Raw genomic sequence first — 14,278 nt, 5'->3', positions numbered from 1 at the left:
ACTTAGTAATTAGATATATCTTATGAAATTAAATATTTTATTTTAGAAATGAAAGTAACAAATAATTTTGGAAAAACAAAAATTTTATATTTCAATTAAATTAGAATATAGAATAGAGAAATAGAGAAATAAAGTTTTATTTCTTTTTTAGAATTGTTTGGAAAACTCTATTTTTATATATCTCTAAATATTTCGTTTTAGGAATAACATAGAATTTAACAATCAAATATTAATTTCTATAATATACTCAAATTTTATTGGATTAGACCAGAATGATGATAACCAGATCTAATCAGATTTAACCAAATGTTAATGAAGTCGAAATGTATTGTCATTAATTTTACTATTTTATATTTTATTTAATAAATTATCTTTTTCACCCTTATTATGCTCATTCACTCGACCCTCCTTTGTTTTTTATACCAAATATAATTTACGATTGGATAAAAATAAAAATTAGTCATTATAACTTGAGCTGCATTTTTTTGCATATATTACAAGTTTATCTCACAAAGCACAGTTCTCGCAAGGGATGTCCGCAGAATTAGAATGGAAACCGTCTTCTTTGGATGTTCTTAGGACATACCTTGAAGAACTTTTCTGTAACCTTTTTAAATAAATTTAAAGATATTTAGTTTTAGTCTTTACAACCAAAAATTAATTTATTCGATTAGATGAGACTAGAAAGATAAAATTCGCGATTATAAATTAGATTAAAATTAAACTTGCGTCAAAGTATAATAACTCAATTTCTTCTCGATTATATACGTTGAAAAATCTTTAACCTCTCTTAAGGACGTAGACAATGATTAATCCACAAAATGCAAGAATATTATTCGACTAAATCGAAATAGCCGACGATTGACCTTATCAGAATAGAACAGTATAGTTCACACGCCATTACAGTTTTATTCACGATCGACTTTATTGTCCCGATATCGCGTTTCTCTTTATACACCTTCGGGAACTTTACTTCAGCGTCGTAGTCGGAAATTAATTTTGCAGACGTAAAGATTTGGCTCGATTAGATTGGAATATGGAATATGGCACAGCTAGCTTGCACACCATTACAGTTTAATCCGCGACCGACCTTTTCACGTCGGCGTTACGTCTTTAAGCGGCTCGTAAGATACACTCGACCTCGAGCACCAATATCCTCTTACTGGCTTACATAATTCAGATGTATTCTTCCGCTTTGTCACTGCGGAAGATGTACCGAGTTTTTCCTTCGCGGAATAAGGTAGGCAAGCAAGAAAAAAGGGAAAGAAGGTCAAATGTCAGGATGCTGGTCGTTTAGCAATCGGCGAGGATACGCAATGAGGATACGGGGAAAGAAATAGGGCTGGGGTGAAACGGCTGTAATGCGCCTTGCAACGTGCTCAGCACATAGAATCAATGTGAGAGAACTGAAAGACAAAACCTTCTCCAATCAGCCCCAATGCACTTTTAAAGTGCAACTGGTATACATTTGTAGCTTTATAAATTCACAGTCGAAAGCTAGGTTGTTTCGTAAATCATGGAAAAACTAGAAATGTATAGATAAAATTTAAATTTCTTTGATTTTTTTGAAAAGTATTCAAGTAAGTTTAACTGTTTCTCTTTTAACGCATTATATTCTCGAGATAGTAATTTTCAACGAAATTGTTAACTTTTATCTTAAATCTTCTTTCTTTTGTTAAAAATAAAGCAGTACGAAACATTGCGACTGCGATGTGATTGTACAATGTAATACGATTATATTTGTTCAGAATAATATATAATACGAGCTACTTAAAAAGTTAAGATTGATCTATAATTTTATGAAATGGGAAATAAAAAAAATTAAAGCTGTTATCGGATATCAAAATTATTTGTAAAAAATGGTGTAAAGTTTGTTTTTTTACGATATAAATTTAGATTATTTTACTAATTTATGTGTATTCTCTATTTTTAATATTTAGAAATTTAAAAGTATAATTCTCCATTATTCTTCTAGCATATTTTACAGCTTTTCTATAAATAATGCATTCTATAGGGTCAAAATTCTAAAACTTTTCTCTCACTCTACTGTAGGTCAGCTTGTCCATCTCAATTCTGTTGTCACTGACTGTGTTCTTCCTCTTGCTGGCCGAGATCATCCCGCCTACATCTCTCGTGGTACCACTTCTTGGTAAATTCGTCCTGTTCACTATGATCCTCGACACTTTCAGGTAAACAAAAATTATTATGACTGCAAAATACACTGCGGTAACAAGAATATTAACATCGAATATTAAATCTATTAAATTAAAGTGGCACATATGTTTCAATATACCTATATAAAATTCATACGAATTTTTTTAAATCTTGACGTTTATTTAATATTGTGCGAATATTGTTGATTCCTGGATTTTATTACTTTATCTACAACATTGAAAAAAAAGATGTGCCATTCTAATTTAAAGTTAGTACAGTTACGGGCAATTGAATAACTAACCCGATTGCGAATTGTTTCGTTACATCTCGGCATATCTTTCTTTCGTACTTTGCAGCATATGCGTAACAGTGGTGGTCCTGAATGTGCACTTCCGTTCGCCGCAAACCCACGTAATGTCACCGTGGGTCCGACGCGTGTTCATCCACGTGCTGCCGAGACTGCTGGTAATGCGCAGGTATAATACGCCATCGCAGAGAACCGATTACGATTCCAGGCAAGATATATTCTTCTGGCATTTGTGGCCCGGTCATTGGAACCACGCCAGAGCGGGCATTAGAGCACTCATTAGTGTTTCCCGTGCACGTGACATTAGTGTCGCGTCATACCTGCAAGCATTTAGCACCACGGTGCATCACTTCTGCATCGCGCTGCATCGTGAGTGATGTGTCCGCCTATCGTTAGTCGCATCTCTCCTCACTATGTGTTTGTCATATAAATAAAATTTCCTGATTCCCAGCGAGACATCGCTTGTCATAGACGGTCGGTCGAGTCCGTATCGTTTATTTCAACCAGAAATTCTATTAAAACTATGCTACATTTAGACGTATTGTCCGCATCTTTCTAAAAGAAATTGTTTCGATGGCACAAAGTGGACGAAATTGTACATCGATAATATTCTATAACTGCATATTTTTATTCAGGAATTTTATTTTATGATGCGTAATACTTTTTTTTTTTTGAGCAACGTTATTACTTCTTGTATATACTTGTACGCGCAATATTGAATATGATGCTTCGTTGATTCTGCCATTAAATTGGACATCGCATAACTAGCCATGCAGAAACTTCATAGAAAATTTAGAGTCGCTCCTCATCATTCAACGTTACTTGAATACATACATCTCGAAACATTTGCAACTCTGCCAAACTAGAAAGTTCGAAGCATGTGTAGTCACGATCTCGTTTGATACATATACGAGTATCATAAACCCAACTCTACAAAGCAATAAGTTATTCACTGCTGTACATGGAGCTTAAAGCTGTTGTAATACGGGCAGTCAATGGTTTTTATTAGTTCGTCAGTTACTCGCATGATGAAAAAATTTCACCAAAATTATTATCCACGTTTTAGAACATTTCGGCGAAATTGCTGAAAATTTGCTGCGACAGTAAATTTTTCAGCTAACAATATTCGAAAAATCGCTGAAATTGAACTAAAACCTCGGAGATTTTGCTGAAAAAGAATTTTTCAGCTAAAAATCACTGAAATTAAACTGAAAATTTTCTAAAATGCTAGAATTTTTGCTGAAAAGTATTTCAAAACATGAAATTTTAGCGAAATTTTTACACCAGAGATATCATAGAAAATCGTCGAGCTCGAAACTATGGATGTAAATGTATACTTCCTGTGCGATCGTAATAATTAGTCTCCGACCAGAAATGATTAGTCGATTGACGTTAAATCAGCATCAATTTGACGTCGATGATCGAGACTCATCATTTATGGCTGAGTTAATCTCTGATTAGAATTTTTTAAAATGTGCAAGATATTAGATCGCAATGTATTTACAGACATAGTTCTCATAGTTTCGGAATCGAGTCGAAAATGAGACGAAATTTCCGTGTCGGATAAACCATATTGCGTTTTTTTTTTCCGCTCTAGGCCGCAGTACCAGCTAGAGAAGCGTGCCATGGGCGGGCATCATGGACATCGCGTGATGGTCAGAACATGCAATGGTCTCGAATTGCGAGATCCATCACCGTTCGTTGAGTCCTCGGCCTCGGAGCTGGTCGAGTCCTCTGTGCTGTTTCCTAGTGTCGACTCACGGGATGAGCTGCATCCTCGGTACGTATATCGTCAAGATCTTGGAATAAGCTCCAAATAATAATTGATACATATGTATTATGTGGTGCTAAATAATGTATAATTTCCCAGTATCTGAGAATGGATTGAAATGGATTAAAATGGATTCAAATTTTCAGAAATACGGATTCATGAATGTTAAAATGAATCCTTTTCAATCCGAATACGTTTTTATTCATTTATAGGAATTGCATGGAGCATATCTGTATACTTTTCAATCATAAAATAATATTATAGCTTTTTCAGTGCGTTTGTGACCACAGTGAATACTGTTCAATTCAAAATTTTGAATAGGAAACGCAGTTTTTCAATCTAGTTGCATCCGATTCAATCTAATTGACCAATTGAATCCAATTGAATCCAAAAAAAAGTTTTCACTGTTTAAAATACGAATTCGAATAGACAAAATGTCTAATCCATTTTAACCCATTCTCGGATGCTGGGTTATTTAATTATGATAATTTTAAGCTTTATGTACGATACACATCATATCACATTATTTTATTTTACGTTTCAAAGTATTATACGCAAAACTATGAATATATTATACATGTTTAAAAAATGAATATTGTATAAATAATTGTGTCAGTAATATAAAATTCTTTATTATACGCGAAAAGAATTACTTTGCTTAAATATCTAAAAATATAGCTACAATAAATACAGATTTGAATATAATTTTCTTGAAACTACCAAAATAATTATATAGAACGTTCAAACTATAGTTTCTTCAATGATACTTTTTATTGTCATCAACGTTTTACATAATTATTATGTCCAAAAAAATTATTTTTAAACCTGTATATCTATATGTAAATAAATTTTTAGATACTCTAACAAATAAATTTATAGAAGTAAAAAAAATAAATGCCAAAAACTTCAATGATGTAGAATGTAGATAACATCGAAAATAAATACGCTACATTATCGTGTTTTTTTTTTTAGCTGCTTTATATGAGCAAAAAGGTTTTATTTGAATACTGTTTCTCTGATTTATTTTCTCAAGTTTCTAGAATATATACTTCTTCATTGTCATCTCGTTTTGCGATTGTATCATTTGCTTAGGGAGTTGGAAGCAGTAAATTTAGGAAGCACGTGCCGTATCCACGGTTCGCCAGCGGCAACGGCCGCGCCGCCGCCGCAACTTCCAACACAGGAGAGCGTCGACGCTCTCTGTAACACGCTCCACCATTGGCATCACTGCCCAGAACTATACAAGGCCATAGAAGGTATTCGCTTCATCGCCGATCATACAAAGAGAGAAGAGGATTCTACTAGAGTAATTATATAATTTCACGTAACTTAGATAACAAGCAGTATTCTAATATAGAGAGAACATAACACAATCTAAATGAGAACTTTGGAAGATATTTATATATATTTAATAAATAAGATATTTCAAAAATTAGAACATTTAAAAAAATTCCAAAATTGAACAAATTTCCAAAAATTTTCTCTCTTTATGTTTTTCTTAGATATTATTTTTTGCATTATGTAATAAAATATTCAAATAGCCGCGTTCTTTATATTTGAAAAACGTACGTAATATACATAGATAATATTTTTTAATAAATATATATGGTAATTTTGGTTATAAAGTTAAAATACATTTCAGAATAAGAGAAACATCGACACATGTACAGTATTTCCTTTGCCATAAACACTGTTTCGTGCTTTAAAAAACATATATGGAAAGATTTTGCTGATACGCGTAAATTTGGTAAATTATGTTGGATACTTAAACTGATTTCTAGAATGTCAAAACTTTTTAAAATATATTATCATCGTGAGCATTCTACATAATTATTTTAATACTTCAACATAATTATTTTTAGATATGTATTATTTGGCGCTTGATTTTGATATACTTCAGCAAATACTTTATATTCTTGATTAATCATCTATGAATTTAACCGTAGGTCAAGGAGGATTGGAAATATGTCGCAATGGTGCTCGACAGATTATTCCTTTGGATCTTTACATTAGCCGTAGTCGTCGGCACAGCCGGGATCATACTACAGGCGCCGACCTTGTACGACGATCGCATCCCCATTGATGTACGGCTCTCCGAAATCGCCTCCACCACTGCCAAGCCACACATCGTCACGAGCCTCTGAGGGACAATTACTAATTGCATTAATGCCGCGCGCGTAAAACACGTATACAAAACACACACAACAACCTATTACTACTATTACTACATCGACACAGGCGACAAGCGAAACGTATTGACGTCCGAAAGACTGAAGCCTCGCTAGGTCTTCGACTTTTGCATGAATGCATGTCGTTCGACTTTACACATTTGCGCCGCTACCGAACGGAGAATTCTTATTATATTATCAACTCATTAACTGTCATCCTTGTATTTTTTATTTTTAACTGATGATAACAAAATTATTATTAATTAATTGATAATAAAATTAATTAATAATAAAAATTATTATTAATAATAAAAAATATATAAGTCGCTGATACACAAATCCATATGAGGATGACAGTTAATGAATTAAGGCGATGTGTACTTTTTACTTTTCTGTTTCGCGCAATAGATATCTGTTAATTAAAAGATTTCTGCAATTATATGTAAAAGAATTAAAGTAAGTTGATTTATTTTATTGTAAATTTTTAATTTTCAAGATTAGAGAAGTCAGATATTGATGTTAGTAATCCTATTTTTTAATATCTTATTTCCTGATTGTTTATAATCGTTATATACACATTGCTGTTTATTATAACCAAATAAGCGAAATACGCTTACATATTAATTGTGGCCTATAGGGGGTAGCGTAGTCACGCGTTAATTTTGTCGTCTTACTAAAAGAATTCCCGAGCCACAGCGGGAAATGAGCTTTCCAGGCGCATAAGGTGATAAAGAAACCAGTAACACGACGAAGAATGTCTCAACCACTTGCACGCTGATTGCGTTTGATTCCGTGTAGCACATGGACAGTGTAAGAAGTTTATAATGTGTAGGTAATACAATCCGATGAACACAAGATAGATCTTCTTATTTCACGAATTAGGTTAAAAAAAAAGATTGAAATTTATCATATGGGGATCGCTAAAAGCGATAATTGTTTGATAGTGTTTCCCACCATAATTTTTATCTCTCTACACCCATTAAATTTCAAGTACAGCTCACTGCCATTCTTGCCAAAAACAAAGAAAGGGAAACAAAAATATTACGAATGTACACATATAATTATGAAACGAAATAAAAAGAATGGCTGGCTCTTAAAAAAATCTAAGCGAAGATATATAGTTATGATATACATTTTTACAATCATTATCAACTCGGATTGGTCATATATATATCTTCGGTTTGTTTAGATTTATGTGATTATATTTTACAATAGTTTAATCTAATCTATTTCATTTTTAATGGTCTATATGTTTGAGATATAAATGTTACTACATATATTAAATAGGTCTATCTATTGTTAATCAAGTTAATTGTTGCGAAAGAAGAGATTGTTTAGAATATCTAATAGTAACTTCATCTTGCATGATATAAAATAATAAGTTCGAGTAATAAGAAAAGCTCACTTATGATCATCGGATTCAGATACGGCCTGTTTCGCGATTAGGAAAATATAATGAAGTTTAATAAAAGAAATGAATATATATAGTAGGTAAAAGGGAGGACAAAACACGTATATACTGTAGAATTAATTCAGAAAGATCTTAACACAGTGCGATTTCGTGCCAGTTGCGTTTGTAGAGACGTGACGACATCCATCAATATCATCCTGCCCTCTCTGTCAGTACGTCAAAAGATATTCTGAATATACGAGACTCAAGCAATAAATCAATAGCCCAAATTGTTAAGTCGCTTTTGTACAAGAGGTATGTTCGCGAATACAAGGAAAAAGGGAAAGAGAAAATGGCGACACGAAAGATGCAAGTGGCACAAAATCGTACGAAGCCTGTTGCAGACTCAGGAACAAAATAAGAGGAATATTATATTTCCTGACACTACATCGAGCCTGTAACAATGGGGCCATATTTTCACAAAGAACGAAAGTGCGTGTTCTCTCATATTTAAAGAAAATAAAAGTAAATGAAAAATTAAATTCTAAATATCTGCATCGATTACACGGCGCAGAATACGGGTTGGGCCTAAAAGATAAAAAAAAAAATAAGAGGAAGTTTAGAGGACTCAACTTTTATTGCTCATAATATTATATGTTTGTAATAAGAGTAACTTTCGTAATTGCATTTGTTCCAGCACCATCCCGCACCGGCCGACATGGCGGGCATTTATTAAACGGATTTGATGGAATATATAATATACGATAACGAGAATTGTTTGATAGCGTTTCTCATCATAATTTTTGTCGTCTTCCTACCCCAATACCATTAAATTCCAATTCGTTTCGACACATGGCAGCTCGCCGCCATTCTTGCCAAAAAAGAAAAGGAAACAATAAATATTATGAACGCGATAATTTATTATTAGCGTGACATATGTAATCATGAATTATGAGGTAGTAAATCGCCATGTTTGATACTTTGTACGTTTCGATATAATTTAGTACGAAAAAAAGACTCTTTAGAGCGTACCAGCGCGCGATTATATAAAGAGAGAATTTTAATTATAGAGATAGATAATTTACCTGGTGTGGACATAAATTGTAAGTTTTATTAATCCTACAATGTATCATTTTGGAATCGAAATATAATAATTTTGTCGATAAATAACATACACGTATAATTTAATTAACATTTCTAAATTTATTTAAATTTAATTAAGTTAATATAGTGTTTTAATTACATTTAGTTTATCGCTCCAAAAATAAATCCAATAAAAGTAAAATATCCATATGAGCCTTCGCGTTTATTATGTCAGTTCATATATTTACAAAGCGATAAGATAATTCGCAAACAATTAGAATGTGAGCAATTAACTTCAATAACTTTGATAAATATACGTTCCAATTATTTACCAATTATATCTTATCGCTTTATGACACACAATAATCGCGAAGGGTCATATAGGTATTTTAATGTATTAGATTTCTAAATTACTCATCAGTTTCAAGATACATGAAAAAATTTCTCCGTTTTTCGTGCCTTTCAGAATAAAGTGATTACAGATATATTTCATAAAATTGCGTGATTTTATTCGGACAGAAGTGAATATAATCAGTAAGTACTATCACTTATTGATTTGTTTTTGCAATAGTGTGAAACTGAGAGAGAGAGAGATATGCGAAGTATTAAATACAACCGTTTTGTCATTATGGCAATAAAACTAATTTCAAGTATCATATTTTAGCGCAAATTTTTTTCCTTTTTTTATTCAACAAAGACAATGCTTGAGTTGTGAGCATGAATATAATAAAAATAACGATTACATGTTATTGAAATAAATGCAGTAATAGTTAAATGCAAATTGCATCTTTCTGGTGGTATATATCCATAAATATATGAATAATCCTTACACGCATAATATAAAACAATATAACAAGATATTTTTAAAAAATGTCTATACGATTAAACTTATTTAATAAATTGTCGTTGTCTTTATTTACATAACACACACACACACATATTTTCATAACATTATCAACAATTTAAATGCGACAATGTCTTTGCATCATAAAAACTGAACACTGCATACGAAATTCCTAAATATGAGCTCCTTTCTAGGATATAAAAAAATAGTACCAAATAATGTTCCACTTTTTAAAAAATCTGAGTTTTGTCAATTTTAAGAGCGAGACTGTATATTAAGTACGTCTCTAGCGTTATCCTTGAAATTATTGCGATAACAATTTCTTTGTTCAAAAATGCATAGTAACGCAACCTACTTGAATTATATATTACCTATTTACTGCCATAAACAAGGATGATATCCGTATCAAAGCCACTGTAATTGAATTTATGTACCCAAAATCAATTTGTTACTACGAATTAGTGACGATGTCTATATCATCCATCGATGCAAATGCAAACTGCACGATAATTTATTATTTAAAGAATTTAGATGCAATTGTATCATACAAAGAAATGTATATTCAATTTGGATAAGAGTGCCATTCAACGAACCGATATCATATTTTACATATATATAACATAACAATTAGTATAATATTTATGTGCTTTGAATTGTGTAAGTGATTAACAGAGCGATCAACAATACTCAATACCTGCCCCGAAAAAACGCCTCCGACTAGATTGTAACGTTATTGGATCATTCAGCTAACCGTTCGAAACGCATCCTATTAAATAACGCGTAAACGATGAATTTTCTACATAAGTGAGTGTACATCTACGAAATTATGAAATAAATTTAATTTTTGTATAAAAATTGCAGTACAATCTTTTTACATTTTTCTAATCTTTTTTCATTGCCTGAGTACACCCAACGTATGTTGATTATTTCATTTGTTCCGCCGCTAATTTACAATGTACGTATGTACAAATATAGATACATCTGAGTATTCGTTGAACATAATAATAAATAATATAAGCCACCGATATGATAAGTCAATCCTAAAAAAAATTCGTACGTATTCGATATTTTAAATATCACGATAACAAAATCTTTTCTTTCATTATACAAACAAATTCGTTTGAAACGGGCTCATATCTTATGTCGTTGGTATAAATTCTGCAAAAAATGCTCCTTTTCAAAAATATTTTAGTATAAAATGTACATTGTAATAAGACTCAACATGTTTATAACAAATAATATAGAGAAACAGGGCAATGAGCCAATAAATATTACGTTAAAAATCTTATTAAATTAATTTAATATATTGCGAAGAATATCACGTGATTATGGCGTTTCGTCCCAGCTTCCACTACTGGACTCATCGGTAAGGCATTGTAGTGGAAGCTTACCTTATACTCCTGCAAGAGTTATTCAATCGAGATTCTATATAAAGATATACGCGTATCATTTTAGTATAACTTTATTAATTCTCCACTAACTCGTCGTCTATTTGTGTTTCAAATGATTCCATTTCCTTAGCATCTTTTATTGATATATCTGTGCTGCTTTTAGCTTCACGAATCCTTCTAATTTTCTTTTTAATTGCCATTGCGCCTATTCATAAATAATACATTATCCAAGTTACAATTTAATTCATGCATGCAAACTTCAAATAAAAAATAAGTATATAAAACTTACAAACTAATGTTTGCCACAATTCGACTTTCTTTGCTGTTTTAATATTAATTTTCCTCAAAGATTCTTTATGTCTCTTATGAATGCTAGCTAATTCAATAGCTTCCTGCGTCGGTGGTGGAAAGAGGCAAATTTCGATCCAATGTACAGCTTTTGCATGTCCAATCAGTCTTATCCATACCTAATTGTATATTTTCATTAACATATAACATTTATACAAATACATACATACATATATAGCATAAAAAAGGTAACACTGTAATATTTATTTAAAAAATATAGGATATTTGTTCTTACCGAATCTAAACATTCCACCGCAAACCAAAACCACAAACCAGGCTCTATCCTTACATATTTAATTTCTTCTGACCAAAGCATAGATGTAGGCACATAATGTAAATACAGATATATCCTGAGAAAATCAACATGTAATTTATATAATAAAACGATAATAGATTGAAAATATAATATCGACTAACCAAATCAGGCAGTGTAGTAGGAATAACAGTTTAGAGACTGATCTCCCAACAGTTTGAAAAACGCACAACAAGATCCGACAGACACTAACTATCACAATGTCAATAGTTTTATACATTAGAAAAGTACTTGTAACTGTACACCATCTATCACTGTGAAAAAATACATACATATATATAATATCCCTATAAATATAAAAGATTAATACAAAGATTTACAATGTTGTAATTAAAGAATTAAGGTTTAAAAGTTTACATAGGGCGTTTTCCAGTAACAACACAATATAACACCATGAATCATTACATTGTTGTTATTTGACACAACATTGAATAAGGATAAAATGATTCATTATGTTATACCATATCCTTCCTAAAAAGAAAACTGTTCAAAAACAGTTTTCTAGTCAAGACATAGAACAGCTGATAAGAAAAGAAAATGAAGACTAAGCAAATAAAAGCTGTGTAAAAAATGAAGTGTTATGTCTATAACAAAAAGGTTCTAACTGAGAGGATTACTTTTGCTGATATGGATTCAAAACAAAGGACGCAAAGAGCAAGTTTGCGCAACCCTTTATCCAAGCACCGTAGCATAGTATATCAATCCCTGCTTGATGAAAGTAAAAGCTCTTATGCAATGCAATCCCTAATTCTTGGTATGTCATTCCCTGTTCATGGGGTGCAAAGATTAAGATTTGCATGGTCGATGATTTCATGTAACATATACTACCAAAACAGAATCCACAGTTCCATGCAGCTTCAATTATCCTGCTTCGTTGTAACAATGGAAAATGCATACGTCTGAACAGTAACTACACACAATAGAAAAACATATATTTTAGAACACAATAGAAAAGCATATATTTTAGAACAAAGTATAAACATATTTTTTAAATATATATTATTTAATATAGATAAATAAAATTCACATGTATATATATATATATATATATATATTTAGCCTCCTAACACTTTTGCTTGCTAAACACTTCCACCTTTTCATCATGTCAACTAAAAATTTTCTGGTAAAAACTTTCTTGATAAGAAAAAAATATATGTTAAAAATCTATCCAGTAACTCGTATTTAGCTTATGAGAGAAGTGTTGAACAGGTCCTGTTTTAGAAGAAAATGTACAATCCAAGTTTTATTGTTAGACTCACGTTAAGACATTTTTCATACACCAGATACAATATCGTCCAAAATAGGATAAGGTATCCAACGAGCAAATCGGTGTCACGCACCTTCGTGTCATTTGGATAACGTAAGCCGATTGCTTGCTTATTCCATAAATTCGGGAGAAAAGGCAAAAAATTGGTTGGATCGAGCAGAGAGTACAAGCCGATGGCCCAGTTACTCGCAGCTTGTTCATACATATTCCTTATCATTTGATAATGATACGACAGAGTAATAACATTGTGGGCAATGTAAAATTTAAAAATAACAGGACCGTACTGGTACTGCGAGATAAGAGCACTTAGATTTGTTCCTTAATCCTTCAGTAATCAAGCACTCGTTATACTTGGTTATGTGTTCTCTAGGAACAGCTGATAAATCTATTGTTTGTGAATCTGACAGATATTCGCTAGAGGACGCGCGATGGAGCGCGCGTGTGCGCACGTGTGTCTAGAAATTATAAACTAAACTTGTAAAAAAGAATTATATAATATTAACCTGTAAGTATAAAACACATAGTATACACATATAGTATACACATGTAGTATATTGAATGCTTAGAACACCCCAAATAAATTTTATTTTATAATTTTTTCTCAATAATACATAGGACGTGTTCATTTGAAAACTTTCCAGCTGATTATTTCGAAAAATACATATAAAAGATACAAAAAAAAGTTAAAACACGTATTCCATGATTTCGAGGGAGAAAGAGAATGGCACTCTCAATTTTTTATTTGGAGGGCGTTTTCAACGCAATTTGAAGGTCAAATTAATTTGTTTAAATGGAAACGTAGGATATTTTTTATTACAGGATTTTATTCTACGTAAAAAAACAAGTAACTTCTGTAGGAAATATTTTTTTGTTCGGTCCCTATTTTAGGAGATATTTAAGAAAATAGCAAGGCATAGTTACTGTATAAAATATCATCATTTATAATAACAAATGTTGAAAATGTTCTCCGTTGTTTGCTAAACACTAATAACAACAATTCGCCATTTTCATCTTTTTTATTTTCAAGACTTTCAGTTATAAGTGCATCCATATAACGTTGTCTAGTAAATTTAAATAGAGGTTGCCATTCGGTTCGACTCAAAAACTCCACCGGAAAATATCAACGAGTTACGTCAAAGAATTATGTCAGGAATGTAGAGCTATTCCAGCAAATACTTTCCAAAATGTTCATTCAGAATTCCAGAATCGCCTTTATTATTGTTTAACAAACAACGGAGAACA

General features: G+C 31.8%; 2 protein-coding genes across 2 annotated transcripts in view; one reads left to right on the top strand and one right to left on the bottom strand.

The window, feature by feature from the left end:
- nAChRa3 (nicotinic acetylcholine receptor alpha3 subunit) overlaps positions 1-6,613 on the top strand; it is a 73,486-nt gene extending 66,873 nt beyond the window's left edge. Inside the window, exons 9-13 of the mRNA XM_018538846.1 lie at positions 2,053-2,189; positions 2,511-2,630; positions 4,059-4,241; positions 5,325-5,538; positions 6,179-6,613. Coding sequence (XP_018394348.1) covers positions 2,053-2,189; positions 2,511-2,630; positions 4,059-4,241; positions 5,325-5,538; positions 6,179-6,376 — 852 coding nt within the window. The 3' untranslated portion in view covers positions 6,377-6,613. The remainder of the gene's footprint in view (positions 1-2,052; positions 2,190-2,510; positions 2,631-4,058; positions 4,242-5,324; positions 5,539-6,178) is intronic.
- Positions 6,614-11,142: 4,529 nt separating this feature from the next.
- Positions 11,143-13,377, bottom strand: LOC108773123 (uncharacterized). The gene is made up of 6 exons (XM_018538844.1): positions 13,029-13,377; positions 12,387-12,679; positions 11,874-12,017; positions 11,692-11,806; positions 11,398-11,575; positions 11,143-11,313 (listed from the first exon to the last, which is right to left on the bottom strand). Exons 1-6 carry the CDS (start codon positions 13,251-13,253, stop codon positions 11,183-11,185), a joined length of 1,086 nt encoding a protein of 361 aa, XP_018394346.1. The 5' UTR covers positions 13,254-13,377; the 3' UTR covers positions 11,143-11,182.
- Positions 13,378-14,278: the final 901 nt, after the last annotated feature.

This window comes from Cyphomyrmex costatus, unplaced genomic scaffold (assembly GCF_001594065.2).
Source record: "Cyphomyrmex costatus isolate MS0001 unplaced genomic scaffold, Ccosl1.0 scaffold199, whole genome shotgun sequence".
Taxonomy (NCBI): domain Eukaryota; kingdom Metazoa; phylum Arthropoda; class Insecta; order Hymenoptera; family Formicidae; genus Cyphomyrmex; species Cyphomyrmex costatus.
This window is presented reverse-complemented; position numbering and strand designations above follow the sequence as displayed.

What these genes read in the sequence shown, in the direction of transcription:
- LOC108773123 (XM_018538844.1), bottom strand. Translation starts at nt 13,253, where the DNA reads ATGATAAGGAATATGTATGAACAAGCTGCGAGTAACTGGGCCATCGGC. An exon ending in CTACTACACTGCCTGATTTG is followed by an intron (nt 11,807 to 11,873) that starts GTTAGTCGATAT and finishes TGATTTTCTCAG; the next exon opens with GATATATCTGTATTTACATT. An exon ending in CGGTGGAATGTTTAGATTCG is followed by an intron (nt 11,576 to 11,691) that starts GTAAGAACAAAT and finishes ATATACAATTAG; the next exon opens with GTATGGATAAGACTGATTGG.